The following is a 17,457-nucleotide window of genomic DNA, read 5'->3' on the forward strand; positions in this document are numbered from 1 at the left end:
CTTTATGAGTAAATAAATAAATCTTTAAAAAAAAAAATAAAGTCCATAAGTATTATCTGGTCAGTGGGATTATAGTACTATTTTTCTTCTATATATTAAGATGGTTAATGCTTTAAAAATTGTATGCACTGTGTGGCACTTATACAGTGAAATACTGTGCAACTATTAAAAATAATGAGCTAGATATTTATGAAAAGGTGCCCAATATATCTTAAGTAAGTGAGGGTGCTTAGGCGGAGGGCTTAATTCTGACTGGAAGGATTAGAGAGGGTTTCCTGGAAAATTCTCATGGGTTCAGTCTTGAAGGAGGCTTAGAGCTTCAGTGGGTAGGGATGTAGGCACAGGGGACTGCAGAGAGCCAAAGGGCAGAAGCAGCAGAGAATTGCAGGCTGTTTAGGGGAAGGAAATAGAAGTTAGGGTGAGGGTGAGTGCAAAGGAATTTAGGGTTCGTATTGTAGCAACTGCAGAGGCTTAAAAGGTTTGATCTTACAATAAATCTTTCTGAACCGAATGAGTAATAAAATGACCTGATTAAATTTTTGTTTTAGGAAGTTAAGTTTTGTAGCAGGAGTGACTGGAAACCCTGGTAGGTAATTTATAGGATTCTTGAGTGAGTAAGAACAGAAGCAGTAAAAATGGAAACAAGTAGTTGTGCAGGGTAGGTTAACTGGCATTAGCTGCTGATTGGAATGAAGTAATTTGGAACAAAAAAGGAAACAGAAGAATCCAAGATTTTGTGTGAGAAAATAGAAGTCATCTTCTTCCTTGCTTTCTTGAATAAAGTACATAGAATTGGGTTATTCTTTTTTTGGTTATTGTGGATTATTATGAACAATAATAATAAAGGCCTGAGCTATGTAGGATTTGTTACCCTTAAAATAAGTGGTCAGGACTACTATATCTTTGCATTTTTGTATGTCTCCTTTCCTGTACACTGACTGTAACTTTACCCTCAGTTACCCTGTGTGTATCAACTGGATTTATAACCTCTCCTACTTTTAGTGTATCTTATCACTAGACAAAAAGACTTGTTAGAATTAGGCTTAAAGCAAAGGTAACTGAATTCTGAAGACTAAAAGCAGCTGTTATAGTGCTGTTTTATTATAACTCCTATGACATTGATTTAATGTGAATAAACCAGGCAGAGAACTCCAGGCTTACACTTATAGCTCTACCACCCTGCTTCCTTGAATTGGTTCCATTGCTCCTGAGATGATCTTTCTAGATAAAATGGGGATAATAACCTTTTGATCTAATTCAGGGGATGAAATGAGGCAATGCTTTTGACCAAACTGTGTCTTTCCACATGTGTTAATATGTAATATATTTTTCAGCAATGTGCATATTAACACCTCATGACTCTCATACTTTCATAAAGACAAAATAAAAACTTAAATTTTATACTAATACAAATTATTATAACTCATGTTTGAGACTCCCTTTCCAGATCCTGATCCAGAAGTGCAGTAAATCTTTAGAGTATATTTTAAATCTTTAGAGGAAATGCCCATCCGTTGGCTCTTATTTTGTGAGAACAGACTCAGCCCACCTCTGTATATAAACCCTTAAGCAGATTTTATAGCTTTTAGGGTATTGATGACTTTAGTAATCACATGGTTCCTAGATTTATAGCTAATGCTCAAATGCAGTTTTGCTCTTATTCTTAAGTAGATTTCCTTAGTTGATATAAGTGTGTTTACTTTTGTTTTTTATTGTGATAAGTTCACATATCACAAATTGTATACTGATTTTTAAAATAGTGTCTAACTTAGGATTTTTAATGTTCAAAAGGTATGCAACCATTACTATCTCATTCCAGCACCTTTTCATCTCTTCAACAATCCTTCCACATAGCATCAGTCACTCCTTGTTCTTCCCTTCCCTGTCCCCTGACATGCATTAATTTACTGCCTCTATGGCTTTGCGTATTCTGGAGATTTCATGTCAGTGAACTCAGAGTATGTGGTCTTTGGGTCTGGCATCTTTCACTGAGTATCATGTTCCAAGGTCTACCCATGTGGTACCAAGTAGCAGTACTTACTTTCTTTTCCTGCTTAATTATATTCCATTCTATAGACTATATAATGGTTTTGTTTATCTGTTATTCAGTTGATGGATATAATGGTTATAATAAAAATAACAAGCAGAAGTTTAAAGTGTTGATGAGGCTGTGGGGAAATGGTAGCCTCCAGATGGATATTTGGGTTGTTTCCACTTTTTGGCTATTATGAATAATGCTCTGATCAGTCATGTATAAGTTTCTGTGTGAATGAGTTTCCAGTTCTCTTGGTGGGACTTAGGTGTGGTCTTGTTGAGTCATGATAATTCTGGGTTAACTTGTGAGGAAGTACATAGTGTTTCCTGCAGTGGCTTGCACTATTTTACATGCCTACCAGCACTGTTTGAGGCTACCATTTCCCCACAGTCTCATCAACACTTTAAACTCCTGCTTGTTATTTTTATTATAACCATTCTAGTGGGTGTGTAGTGCTGTGTTATTGTGGTTTTGAGTTGCAGTTCCATGATGACTGATGATGTTCCCTGTGCTTGTTGACCATTTGTATGTTTTCCTTGGAGAAATGTCTACTTGAATTTTTTGTTCATCTACAAACTGGTTATTTGTTGTTTCATTGTTAAGTTGTAAGGGTTACACACACACACACACACACACACACACACACACACACACACACACACACACACACTCTCTCTCTCTCTCTCTCTCTCTCTCTCTCTCTCTCTGGAGACTAGACCCTTACCAGATAGACAGCTTGTAGACATTTACTCCCATTCTGTAAGTCACCTTTTCATTTTCTTGATGGTGTCCTTTGAGGCACAAGTAAAAGTAAAAATTTTAGGAAGCTTAACTGATTTCTTCATGGTGACTTGTGATTTTGGTTTCATATCTAACTAACAAACTGTTGCCTAATCCAGATTCATGAATATTTATGTCTTCTGAGAGTTTTATTGTCTTTATTAGAATTTGGTTCATTTTGGTACTTAGTATGAGGTAGTAATTCTGTCTTTATACAGGAATCTATTGTATTCACATTAAAAAAAAAAGGTTTGGGCCCTCCCTGGTGGCGCAGTGGGTTAAAGCACAGCACTGAGAAACTAAAGCCACTTCCGCATGAGTTCGATTCCTGCCTGCCCCGGAGGTGACCACATGGCGTGGCAGACCTCTCCTGACCCGCCCGCTGCTCCCCTCAGCAGTGTACTTCGTCGATCTGCCTGTTCTGCTCCCCACTCTGTCTCTGGTGAAGCCTCTCACCGCCCCTGAGCCTCTGGCCTATACCCCAGTTCTGTATGTACAAATAAATAAATCTTAAAAAAAAAAAAAAAAAAAAAGGTTTATCTATGCATGCAAGAACTGAGGTATAGGCCAAAGTTGTGGGGGCATGAAAGAATTCGCCAGAGACACAGTGGGGAACAGAACAGAACAGTCAGATGCACTCCTGAGGGGAGCAGTGGGCAGGTCAAGAGAGGTCTGTTGCACCATGTGGGTCACTTCCCTGGCTGGGATCGAATTCCTGCTACACTGGCTGCAGATGCCTTCATAGTGCTGCACTTCAACCCGTTGTGCCACTAGCGAGGGCCCTGGAATCACAGTTTTAAAAGTCTAAGACTCTCAGAAATGTGCTGTAAGAGAAATGTCCTTTCGTTTTAGCATGCCATAGACTTGGCATGGTACTGAGAGTCTGGGTTTAGGTTTTGACTTTGCCTCTAATTAGCAGTAATTCAGCTTAATTGTATCTCAGCGCCCTTGGGGGTTCTAAACCCATTGTTGCAGAATTTTATCTCTGAGGATCTGAGAAGGTCTGTAGCTTTCATCAGAATCTCAGATAAGTTCATGATAGCAGAAATATTAAAAACCACTCAACTAGGTGATTTATGAGCCTCATGGGGATTTAACAGTCTCCAGTGCTTGATTAAAACCCTGGGCAGGTCAGCTTACAAATCCAGGGTTAATTATGTAAACCTGTTGTATTTATACTCACCGTTGTTTTTGAAAACTTAGGATGACTTCTGGCAACTTTAAATAATCTTCCATCTTAAACCTATTTATTTCTTCTTTTTAAATTTGCACTTAATCCTTCTATTGTTTTAGTAAAACCCAAGTATTAATCCTGGTATCCTCTCTCATGTGACTTATTTTCAATGCCTGGTCACTTTAGCTTATGAATAACTGCTTCCACAAAAGGAGTTTTGACCAAGTGCCAATTACTGAGCTAAGTAATCTACACTTTCTAATTTAATCCTTGCACAAACATCATGAAGTAGGAAAGATTTTACATCTGAAAAAACTGAGACAGAAAAAGTCAAGGATTTTGTCAGAGGTCATATTGCCAGTAAGTAGAATCCTTTTAGTCCTGCTGTTTTTCCTCAGTTTTGAATTCATTTTCTGTTTTCCTTTTTCAACAACCTTGGTTCATCCTACAGTGATCTTTCATCAAGCCCGTTATAAGCATTTTAGACTCATATCTTTTGTTCCCATTTCCTTCTACCTCCTGTACCCACTCATTAAAGAATTTTTCTTAAAACAGTTTTTACCGTGATGCCTTCATGTTTAAAATCTTTTAATGGCTCTTATTTTTAGAGGTGAGGGTATAAGTTCTTCAATGTTGCAAAGAAACTTGTCCCCTAATGCACCCCTAATCCCAAATTTGTCTCATCCTGTATTTTCTGTCCTTCTGTATTCTGTACTCCAGTTGAGGACCTGATCCTGGCATCACATTCAGGCGTTTCTGCTCTTTCCTGGTGCTCATCCAGGTGACCATGCTCTTTGTCTCGTTCTTCACTCCTACTCATCCTTTAAGACATGCTTCAGGTTGTTTCCAAAGGACTTTCCTGATAAGTGGGTTAAACACCTTTTCTCTGTGCTCTGCTTACTTTCTGTCTATATTACTACATTAATGTTTGCTCTTGCCAGTCTTTTAAAGTAGACTGTGGGGCACTCTTGGGTGGTGCCACAGGTTAAAGTGCAGCACTCTGAGCTGTCTGCAGCTGCTTTAGCTTGAGTTCAGTCTCAGCCAGGGAGCTGACCCACATAGTGCAGCAGACCGCTCCTGCCCACCCATTGCCCCCCACAGCAGTGTATTTCGGTAGATCTGCCTGTTCTGCTCCCTACTCTGTCTCTGGTGAATCCTCTTACTCCCTGAACCTCTAGCCTGTACCCCTGTATGCATAAGTAAATAAATCTTTTTTTTTTAAGATTTATTTATTTGTGCATACAGAAATGGGGTACAGGCCAGAGACTCAGGGGTGGCGAAAGACTTCACCAGAGACAGAGTGGGGAGCAGAAAAGGCAAATCGACGAAGTACATTGCTGAGGGGAGCAGCGGGCAGGTCAGGAGAGGTCTGCCGCGCCATGTAGTCGCCTCCGGGGCAGGCGGGAATCAAACTCATGGGGAAGTGGTTTCAGCTTCTTAGTGCTGTGCTTTAACCCGCTGCGCCACCAGGGAGGGCCAGTAAATAAATCTTTTAAAAAAAAAAATAAAGTAGATTATGTACTCTTGGTAGGGAGGAAAGTCTAGAACTACATCTAGACTTTCAGTATATGCCTAAAATATTAGGATATATTCCGTAAATGTTTATTGAAATAGTGTATAGTTTATTTAAGTTCGTGGGTAGGTTTTTAATGTCTTATAATTATGATAAAGCTTTAATTTTATTTTTTCTCAAAGGAGAAAAATATTTAAATGTTTAATTATGGAGAAAAATATGTTTTTGATAATGTATTTATCATTGGTCTCAAATGAGAATTCTATTACACTGCTTTAAATTTTTCATAAAACCTAAATAATCCAGGCATACTTTCAATATTAATCATTTCTTGAAAATTATTTGCTCTAAGGTTTCTTACAGTTTAGTATTACTTGAGATAATGGGTGTTAGTGTGGAGACTATATCAAAGGGAAAGATGAATGAATCAGATGTAGATATAGAATGAATTAACAGGGCTTCTGGGTATCTATTTTGGTTTATGATACTCCCGGCAGTGCTGAAACACAATCTCACTTTTTCAGAGCACATGTGAATGAAGACCGACCTAGAGGTTAGGTAGGAATAGTGAAGCCTGCCTGTCTCAGGACTCAGACTCTTGGGAACTGACCTAGAACTGCACACCCTTAGGTAATTCGAGGTCATTGTTATTTGCATTGATTTCATCACTGATTTCCTTTGAGTGTTACCTTTGTTAGAGACAGTCCTGAACTATGGGAGAAGATAATTTGGAATAAACAAGCATTTCCAAATTTTAAGCATTTTAATTTCCCTTTGCTGCCAGAATACATAATAACTTAGCTAATTGTTTTGTAATTAAATTACAAAATTATTCTCCTATGAGTGAATTTTGCCTTTAAAATACTACTTATATATTTAGGACAAAAAGCTTTAGAAGAGCAAATGCAGAGTGTTTGATATTGACTATTGCCCATCACCTTTTATTCCAACAGGAATTAGCCTGTCCTGCTCTGAAGTAACTGAGTCCCTTGGATGTATAAATTAGCCTTTTATTCTTCTTGATTATGTCTGGATCTGTTAATATTTTTTTACTGTTTCCAAATAACTCCTGTCTACTTTTTGTCATAAGGAAGTTTTGAGCTTGAATAATACTAAGATCATCTTCTTTTATTTATTTGCTAATTTATGAATAAAACAGGCAGTCCTTTGCTGCAATGGAGATTGTATTCTAGTGGGATAGATGGACAATAAATAAAATATGTATAAAAAACATGGAGAATGTCATTAAAGATTAATAGGTACAGTGGAGAAAAAGAACCTAGACAAGGAAAAGCAGTGCAGTGTGGTTCGTTGCTAGCTGAATGGCCTTAGGAATATGTCTGCCTGTCTTTTCAGAACTGTGGTGAACTCGTATTTGAAGAAAGTCGCCATGTAGCAAATGAGGTCTTTTCCAGTTGTAGAGCCATGTTTTTAACAGGGATACCAAACTATTTAGAACAAAGGGATAGCCTCTTTAACACTGGGTTACCTGTCAGAAAACAAGAGGAGCTTCCTATACTGGCTTATAAGCTCCTTGGAGCTAAGAATTACTTCTTATCATTTTTATATCCCCTGAAAGATAAAGTGCTTTTATGTATTCAGCTTGAATGTTATTCAACTTGAATGTTGAATAAATAAACTCAAATACTTGAATGGCAGTTATTGTAATCAAGGATACCAAGATTAATAAGAGAGCTACACTTGCTGCCTTTGTATAAAACTTTAAACATGCAGCTATAAACAGTACAGTGAAATAAATATTAAAATACCTGAACTACAGGCGTTCACAGGAGGAATACCTGGCAAGGACTTGGAAAGTTAGAGAAAACTTACTCTTCCCTTTTTTTTTTTAATTGTAAGATATACCTAGCATAGAATTTATCATCTTAAACATTTTTAAGTGTTGTCTTTCAGTGGCTTCGCATATACTCAAATTGTGCAACCATGACCACTGTCCATCTTTAGAACGTCATCAGCTAAAACTAAAACTCTAGCCATAAGACAACCCCCCTTTTTTGTACTAACATCCAGTCTTTTTTCACTTAGTGTAATGTATTAAAGGTTCATCCATATCTTAGTACATATCAGAATTTTATTTTTAAGGCTGAATAATACCTCTGAATAGATACATCATATTTTACCCACTATTTTATTCTTGCTTTTATATTTAGACAACTGTGTAGTTTCTCCTTTCTGTCTTGGTATTCTCCAGCATGGAAAATTCCTCCTTTTATTACAGGGCAGGGAGAGAGGGACATCACTGAACCCCCAAACCTGCCCACTCTAAATAGGTTCTGCCATCTACCGCAGCAAGACAAAACATATAAGACCTTTAATGGAAAGGTTATACAGTGAATGTGCAGTACAGAAAAGACAAAGAATATAGTTTCTAAATCAAACAGCCAAAGTGACCCTTGTGGGTAAAAGTCTACTCCAAAAGGGAGTGGCCCAAAGCAAGGCCTGAAAGCCCGCCACAAGTCTAAAGCACCTTCTGCAGGGAACCCATCGAAAAGGGTCAGAAATGGCCAGACAAGTCTGGGAGGAAAAGAGCAAAGTCAAAAACAAGATAAACGCTGCCAGAGTGAACCTCCCCACAGGTCTCTCACCCACATCTGTCTCACCCAGTTCAGGGCCAAGAAACAAGAGCCGCTTCTTCATATGTCTCAGCTCCCTGTGCCTCCCTTAGGTCTTCTGGCTCCATCCTGCTCCCTTCCTCTTTAGTCTCCTCCCTGTTGAGCTCCACTCTGCTTCTGGGTAGGGCAGGGAACTTGGAACCCCTTTTCCTGGGGACTTCCACCGCCACCTTTACACTTTGTCTTGATGGATTGTTTGAGGTCTTGGTCTCTAGACTCCTCCTCATTTCTGGTCATTTGACTCATGTGTTGAAAGTATATTCAGTGTAATTACCATAATTTAGAGCTTTATTCTTCCTTAGCATTTACTGTTAATCTAGACACAATTTTATTACACTTGCCTATTTGGTTTACTAGTCAATACTAGATGAATAAATAGATTATAAGAGGAGGTGTTGAAAGCCCTAGTTAGTGTGTGGAATTATAGCTAAAAAATTATAATTAATTCTACAAATCAACAAACAGAAAAACTACTTAAGTATTCAGGTATCCGGTGACAGAGCTAACTATCCCATTGTTCCTAAGGATTTCAGTAGCCCTTGAGGACATATAGCCTTACATAGTAATTGAGGTTCACAGTGATGACTAACTCAATAATAAGTTTAATTATGTCGATGGATTCAAGAAAATGAATCAAGATGCATATAACTCACTTTATAAAGATTTCTGCTCGGAATAGCAAAAGTCTAGTTATATGGAAAATTAGTTTTTGGTTTTACACCTTTCTTAGTGATGCTTAGTAATTATGGGGGCTGTGTATTCTGGCTGGGACAAGGTGTTGTATGTTTAAAATACATTGTCTAAGCACAAGCTTGAATTCTATGGAGAAATATAGAACATTTCTTTGATACTAGAAGGATGTGAGGAAAAATTTGCTTATTTAAAAATATCTTTGGATTAGTTGATTCAGTAGTGTTCATCACCATAGAAATAACTTATTAAAAGCAAACTAAGTTGTTGAACACGGCCTGTTCATGCTGATTGACATTCCTGATTCACTTAGTCTGACAAGGATTCTGTAAAATTCGACACAGGAGTAAATTAAGATCCAAGTAGTTTGTGAGGACAGAGAGAGAAGCACAAAGAAGCTCTTTAATATTTTAAAATGCTATTTTAATCTGAAAATCACATAGGTGGTTATTGTATTTTTTAGACGTGTTAATTAGTATACTTAAATTTGTTTAGAAGGAAAGACACTTCACTGTAATCTTAAGGGGATTGATTTTTTTCCTGGGGGGACATTTTCTTCTTTCTGTCTGAAAGAATGTCCCTCGGGGCCCTCCCTGGTGGCGCAGTGTGTTAAAGCACAGCACTAAGAAGCTTAAGCCACTTTCGCATGAGTTCGATTCCCACCTGCCCTAGAGGTGACCCACATGGCGTGGCAGACTTCTCCTGACCTGCCCGCTGCTCCCCTCAGCAGTATACTTTGTCGATTGCCTGTTCTGCTCCCCACTCTGTCTCTGGGGAATCTTCTCACCCTCCATATCTCTGACCTGTACCCCAGTTCTGTATGAATAAATAAATAAATCTTAAAAAAAAAATGAATGTGGATTCTCTTGTATGTCAGAGAAGTAAAGGGGCCTTTTCCCCTTTCTTTTTCTCCCCTCCGCCCCCCCAACTCATATGGTAACTCTTAGTTTTATATTGTAGGGTTAACCAATTGCACCATTACTCTAATGTAAGAAAACCTGTTGTTTTTCCCTTAACCTTCCTTCCTATCTGTTAAAATCTTAGCTCTGGATGGGACCTTAGAGGTCCCAATTAGAAGGACATTAGAAGGATCCTTTCTCAGATATCCATGACAGGTTGTCATGCAGCTTCTGAGTCACTATTTCTAATGTTAAGAGGCCCAGTATTAGCAGTTCATTTAATTACTGGATTTTGCTAATTATTAGGAATTTCTTCCTCTTACTGAGATGAAAACTATGTTTTGTATTTCCAGACTAATCTGAATTGTGCCCTTAAGAATCACTTATAGAGCTTCCCTGGTGGTACAGGGATTAAAGTCTCATCACTATCAAGCTATGGCAGGTCACTGCGAATGAGTTCTGTCCCTAGCCAGGAAGGTGACCCACATGGCGCAGCAGACTTCCTGCCTTGCCTGCTGCTCCCCCTCAGTAGTGTATTTCAGTGGATCCTTCTGTTCTGCTCCCCACTCTGTCTCTGGTGAATCTTTCACCCATGAATCTCTGACCTACATCCCAGTTCTTTTATGCATAACTAAAAATATAAATTAAAAAAGAAAAAGAATCACCTACAATTTGGCAGCTCTTGATGTTCCTAAAGGCAATGATTACTTTCCTGTTTTGGATTTTCTTTTTCAAAGCTAAACACCCCAATGTCTTTCAGCTATTTAGTTTATGACATGGTTTCAAAATCCATTATTTTATGTTTCTTCTTTGAATAGATTCTGGTTTCTTGAAAGCAAACTACCCAGAACTGAATGAAAGGTTTAAAATGTAATATAAGTAATGAGAACTGAGGGACATGGTTTTTCATTATCTTCCAAGGAGAGTAAGCCCAAGAGGACATGGTGGCAGTAGAGAAGGAAGAAAGTTGATTGATGATAAATATATTTTGGCAGCAGAGTAGATAGGACTAATAGATGGATTTGCTTGGGGAGGACATAGAAAAGACTGAGACAAAAGTGTCCTTTAGGTTTCTGGGTTGAGCTAATGGATGATATGATTGAACCACTTATTGGAATAGGAAAAGAGAATTAGAAGCTTAATTTTGGACATGTATTGAAATGCCTCTGGGAGATCTACCTTTTCCCCATTTTTTTTTGTTTGTTTTAGTTCTGTTGCCATACCATTTTTATTAAGCCATTTATCAGAGTGAACTAAGTAATGTAATTATAAAAATGCCTTTAACTTCAGATGTAAACTGCCTGGGTTAATGAGAAACTTGCTACTGAGAATACACAGGAGAAACTTAGAAGTTCTTAAGCTTTGATTGGGAGGCTTTTCAAGTTTCTCTACTCAGTATTGGTTTCAACTTCCCTAGGGATTCCCATTGTGAATTTATTCACTGATAACCTGAATTTACGCAATCAATTGTGGAGTTCTGCTTCATCTCTCCTGCCTCTGTTTTATCTATTTCCCTGTTTTAAAATGTTCAGTGGTTCTCCACTACCTGTAAGATAAAGTACAAATTCTTTAGCATGCTATTCAAGTCTTTCATAATCGGTCTTCTTTGCCTGCTTCTCCCTGTCTTCCCATTCCATCTTCATTTACTCTGGAAAAAGTATCAGCATGAGTGAGGGACTTGAAACTAGTGGGAATAGAGGTGATCTTGGCCAGATTGAAAGACCTGCCTAGAAATTCTCCATAGGTAGGGGGTTTCTTCAGCAGAGAACAGTGGAAGAAGCATTTGAAATGCCAAGTTTTACAAAGACAGATACTTTTCTGGGAATTACAGAAGAGTGAATACCTTGTCTTACATTAATAGTTTAATTAAAACATGGTTTTGTTCTATAATCTGGAGCAAGTTTTTTAACCTCCCTTATCTAGGAAGTAAGAACATTGGCTATAAGGTTATATGGTAAAGTATGTAGGATAATGTGTGACATTTTGTAAGAACTCAGTAAACAATAGCTATTATTTCACTTAGAATCTAATTTTAAGTGGTAACTCTAGTCTAAAATTTTTTCCTAATTCCCATTTGTAGTCCTGTTTTAGCCAGTCAAGACTACCAACTAGTTCCTGAATAGCTATACTTATTCTTACTGGTGTTATTTTCTTGCCTGGAATTCCATTTGCCCTTTGCCCCTTTCTGTTGACATCTTATACCCATTCTTCAAACAGTAACTTACAAACCACCTTTTCCATATGACTTTTTGTGGTCACTGTAATTGACAGTCATTACTTTGTACTTGGTTCCATTCCTGATTAATCACTGGATAGTACCTTGGGGTAAGTTATTTGTGTATGTGTCTTATTGCCTTAATAATTATATTTTTTAGCTCTCAAAAACCCAAGCCAAAAACTTGTACATGACTAGCACCCTGTAAACACTGATAAATGTTCATTGAGCTAATATAAAGAATCACCGATAATTAAATCATTGAACTTCATTCTAACTGGTGAAAATTTCTTAGAGGTCCTAAACTATAGTGTTTTTACAAAGTTTCCACTGAAGAAGCATTAATGAATAGCATTCATCTTTTTTGCATCTCTTTCTAACATTAATGGTATTAATGTTATTATTATTGTCCAGCCCTTGCTGTAAACTCAGTGTCAGAGATCTGATGATTTGCCTGACGTCAACAGTGCACACTGTTAAAACAAGTGTATCTTAGATACCAGATGGTGTATAATTCCTGGAGTTTGGAGGATTAGGATTGAGATTGGAATGGGAACTCATCACTTTGTCTCCAGTGCTGTGCTGATTTTTTTTAATCAAAAGACCTCTTTCTGTCTTTAAGTAAATAGATACCTCCATTTGGATTTTGTATCCAGAATGAAAATAGTATCATTTACATAGACAGAACCTGTTTGTGGAGCATTTATTGGGACTTTGCTGTTTAACCTCTTTGTACTTTTTCCTTTCCATTCTATCATTTGTAATATGAAGAACTTGGCTGCACCTATGACAGATTTGTCAGGGTGAGTCTATTTGTGAGTTTAGAAATGGGCCATAGGATTTTTTATTTTTGCTGTTTATTTTTTACTTGTTTAATTCTGATCAGCTTCAGAGGTAATTAGAGATATTGCCTGGTTTATCAACTTTATTTTATACTTTTTCCCACCTCTTTCCACTACCTCTCCTTTGCTTTTGTGTCACTTACTAATAGCTACCAGTGCTGTGAAGAACATGCATGAAAACTGCCCAAAGTTACTCATTTTAATCTACTTTTCCTTCAGAGACTGCATTCTAGCATTGCTGCTAAATGATATGTTGTCTGATTTTCTGCATTTAGTACATATTATGTGAATTTATTTGGTTTTGGTGGGATTCTTTTGACGTGTTATGTGTATGCTCCTTATGTGTGTTCTCATCTGTCCTTATGTTCAGCCTGTTTCTTTACATATGTCCAATTATGTAGCAAAATATCCAAAATGTGGCACCGGTAGGTATTATTCCCTAATTATTTATTCATTTTTTTATCATTTCTTCCTAAATGTGACAAAGCAATCCTGTCAGTGACTCTTGGCAAACGTCACAGCTACATGGGCAACCTGGAATTGCCTCAGCTCTGTGTTAAACATTTCAGTTAATTTTTGAGTGCTAAAAAGAATTCAAAAATACTAAAAGCTTCAGCTTCCACATTTAATATTAAGTTATATTCTTTGCTTCATTCTCTTTAATTCAGCTAACATTTGTTGAGCATTTATTATGTCACGCATTTCTCACTGCTCATAGTCCAACTTTTAAAAGGTAGTTTCTTACCTTTTTTTTTTTTTTTTAAAGATTCATTTATTTATTCATTCAGAACTGGTATACAGGTCATAGGTTCAGGGGCAGTGAGAGAATTCACCAGAGACTGAGTGGGGAAATGAACAGGTAGATCAATGAAGTACACTGCTGAGTGAGACAGGTAGAGGTTTGCCTCTCCATGTCTTGGGTCACCTCTGGGGCGGGGAGAACATACTGAAATGGATGCTGATGCAGCTAGCTTGGTAGTGTTGGGCTTTAACCCCATGCGTTACCAGGGAGGGCCCTGTTTAAGTATTTTGTGTGATTTTCTCAACAGTGATTTTTTTTTTTTATGCATAGCTACTTAAACTGCTGTGACTGTGCCAGCAACATTAGTCAATCTGTGATCTTGTTAGAAATGCGGAATCTTAGGCCATTCCAGAACTGCTGGATCAGAATTGGTGTTTTAATAAGCTTGTTAGATGATTTGATGCAAGTTAAACTTCAGTAAGTCTGTGTTTTTTTTTTTTTTTTGTTTGTTTTTTAAAGATTTATTTATTTATTCATACAGAACTGGGGTACAGGCCAGAGGCTCAGGGGCGGTGAGAGGCTTCACCAGAGACAGAGTGGGGAACAGAACAGGCAGATGGACGAAGTACACTGCTGAGGGGAGCAGCGGGCTGGCCAGGAGAGGTCTGGCTCGCCATGTGGTCTCCTCCGGGGCAGGCGGCAGGCGGGAATCGAACTCATGCGGAAGTGGCTTCAGATTCTCAGTGCTGTGCTTTAACCCGCTGCGCCACCAGGGAGGGCCTGTGTTGTTTTTTTTTTTAACCATTGAATATTTATTTGCATTCAGCTACTTTACTGGAGATAAGAAACCTTTTCATGAGAAAGTGACTGTAGGAATATCCTTAGAAGGTCTCAGAGGCTTTAAGACTTTCTAAATAAGTACAAACACAAGAATATTTACTTACTAAAAGATACATATAATTCTGCTCAAAGTAAGATTTAAGTAATTTTCATGTCTGCAAAAACTTACAAAATGTTTGTTTTTTAAATCTTTTTGTGAGACCTTATTGTGAGGTCTGTTTTTTGGGAAAATATTAAGAGAGTGGTTTTTATTTCTTTATAGTGATACCCGAAATACATGGGAGATAGTGTTAAATCCTCAACATGTCCTTTATTTTTACAAAGGAAGCATAAAGTAAACTTGTGCTCTCAGATCATTGTCTTTTAGGATAATTAGTGGTTTGATACCTAGATTTTTTTTTCTGGATCAAGTTTGATTACTTAAAAAGAAATTTGGAAAAAATTAGTTACTATTGCTAATGTACAGAGCAGTTGCAGACTTTTATTTTCTTTGCATAAGTACGGTGTGCCTCCTTCAGGGGCAACAAATAAGAATGTATATTTGTCAGTAAACATTTTAAGCAGTGTTTAGAAAGACTGAATTGCCTATTTTACTAGCAAGGGTAATTTTGATGACTTAGTAATTGAGACCAGAATATGTCCTTCTATAAATATTTTTGTTTGAAATGTTATTAATGCTTCAACTAAAATGAGTAGTTTGGCAGTAAGCCCATATGAAGCCTTTTCCTTTCATTCACATACCTTTATTTATTTCAGTACCACTTACAGTGATTTGCAACTACAAGTACTGTTACCTTACACAAGTTACTCCCGAGTTTCACCTTCTTCCTGAGTTTCACCTTTCCTCTTCCTTTGCAAAAATTGAGATAGTGTAGATAACCCCCTTGACATGGGACCTTGTCACAGAAACAGTATCAAGACACATCAGCTTCCTTCCTTTTTCACTGCTTTCTTTCTTTTATATACAGTCCTTTTGATTTGGCTCATATTGTAAATAAGATCTCTTGACTTTTTCTTTCATTATATAGGTTAAAGAATATAAACTCCCAGGACAGCATAAACCTTTGTTAGTTTTATATCCCTAGTACCCACTAATGAGTTTGACAAGTGTTTAATGAATGTCATGCATTTCAAGTAAACTACTTGAATAAATTCAGAAAAGGCCTTTGCAATTTATTAGGTATATTCAGTTAACTTTAACTCACACACACTTACATTTTAGCTGGGAGTGGAAGGAGGGAAAAAGAGAGGAGGGCAGTAAGACTCTTCTTAACAAATAACAGGTAATAGGTAGCAGTGAGTGTTGTAGTGTGCTGTAAGGCCATCTGGAGTAGTAAGGGCCATTGCTTTTTAGATAGGATGATGTGAGCCTCTCTGAGGAGGCATTGTCTAAGCTGGGACAGTAATGGTGAAAGGGGTAAAACCTATAAATAGTCAAGAGAAGAAAATTATCAGAGAGAGAACAGCATGTATCAAAGGCCTGAGGAGGGAATGAGCTAAATATAATTTGTTAATTCAGATTGTTAATATCCAAATAAAATTATTTCATCTAAATATTATGGAACAGGGCCCTCCCTGGTGGCACAACTGGTAAAAGCACAGCACTGTAAAGCAATCTGCAGCCAAAACAGTGTAGGAGAGTTCCTTTTTCACCACATCTCCACCAACATTTGTTGTTGCTAGTTGTTTTAAAGTGTGCCGTTCTCACTGGTGTGAGATGGTATCTTATTGTGGTTTTAATTTGCATCTCTCTTATTACAAGTGATAGTGAACATTTGGGAAAAAATTCTTAAAAAATTTAAAATGGGCTATTTCTGAAAGAGGCTATAATTTAGTATTGAAACATAAACACCTAAATGGTTTTTTTTTTATTTTTACCACATGCTGTCATTGCTGTTGTCATGTCTGATAACAGTCAGAAGTCTGTACCTGCTGTCCTTAATTGCAAAGCTCATGATTCAAAGAAATAAAAAGAAAAAGAACATTAAAGAGTTAGATAACCTTTTTATTTCATCATCTCTTAGGATCCACAAAATTGTGGAATATTAGTCCTACAAACCTGTGCCTTCGTATTGATACCTACAAAGGACAGTATACAAATACATCCTTTGTTAGGGAGGATACAACTATTTGCTGTACAGTTTTGAACATTAAATTGAAAGCATGATGTATTTTACTACAGTGGCCTTATTGGGTACACTTAAGCTATTTTCTCTATGTGATCATATTTAGTGAACCAAGGCACCAATAATTAACTCAGGATGCATAGATATGGTGTTTTTGTATTTTATGGAAAATGTCATGTTTGATGCACTTGAGTGCTGTCTGTTGGTGATTAAATACCTCAATATACTAATTTGGGCACACTTGACCTGATTTAGGATTTTGCCTACCATATGTGTTTGTCTTATAAGAGCCCCCCTTTTTATCTTTTTAATAGCAACATCATGACAACAGAGAAAAGCTTAGTGGCTGAGTCCGAAAATTCACCACACCAACAACAGAAGGAAGAGTGTGAGGGAGCCACAAACAGAGGCCAACAAGAAACTCAGCTGGAAGAGGCTTCTCAAGTGGCAGCTGAGGGAGATAATCATTGCGAGCAGAAGCTAAAGGCATCTAATGGAGACACTCCCTCACATGAAGACTTGATCAAAAACAGGGAGCGGGCATCAGAAAACAGGGGCTTGTCACGGCTGTTTTCCTCATTTCTCAAAAGGCCTAAATCGCAAGTGTCTGAGGAAGAAGGCAAAGAAGTAGAGTCAGCTAAAGAGAAATGTGAAGGAGATCAGAAAGAGATTGAATTTGGAAACAGTATTGATGAAGAGATTATTTTAAAGGCCCCAATTGCAGCCCCTGAACCTGAGCTCAAGACAGACCCATCCTTAGACCTCCATTCGCTAAGCAGTGCAGAGACACAGGTGAGGATGTGCGGGTGTGAGGGCGGTGGGCTGGAGGGAGGTTCTATGCATTGTGACTTTCCAGCAGTTTCTTATGAGCCACTTGATTCAGGTATGGGTAGTTTGTGAGTAACATGACACTGAGTTTCTGCTTCAAAGATATGAATGTAGTCATGGAATCTTGCTTCCTAAGAGAT

At 37.6% G+C, this 17,457-nt stretch overlaps 1 protein-coding gene across 11 annotated transcripts in view; it reads left to right on the forward strand.

Annotated features, from left to right (window-relative positions):
* Positions 1 to 17,457, forward strand: part of EPB41 (erythrocyte membrane protein band 4.1) — a 139,877-nt gene that overhangs the window by 44,624 nt on the left and 77,796 nt on the right. For 10 of the 11 annotated variants that reach the window (XM_012722354.1, XM_012722356.1, XM_012722355.1 and 7 more), the window contains exon 2: positions 16,804 to 17,281. In XM_012722354.1, the coding sequence (XP_012577808.1) occupies positions 16,804 to 17,281 (478 nt within the window). The remainder of the gene's footprint in view (positions 1 to 16,803; positions 17,282 to 17,457) is intronic. The other variant, XM_004678700.2, reaches the window with a different exon arrangement.

Source organism: Condylura cristata, unplaced genomic scaffold (assembly GCF_000260355.1).
Source record: "Condylura cristata isolate star-nosed mole 26May11 unplaced genomic scaffold, ConCri1.0 scaffold00008, whole genome shotgun sequence".
In the NCBI taxonomy this organism is placed as follows: domain Eukaryota; kingdom Metazoa; phylum Chordata; class Mammalia; order Eulipotyphla; family Talpidae; genus Condylura; species Condylura cristata.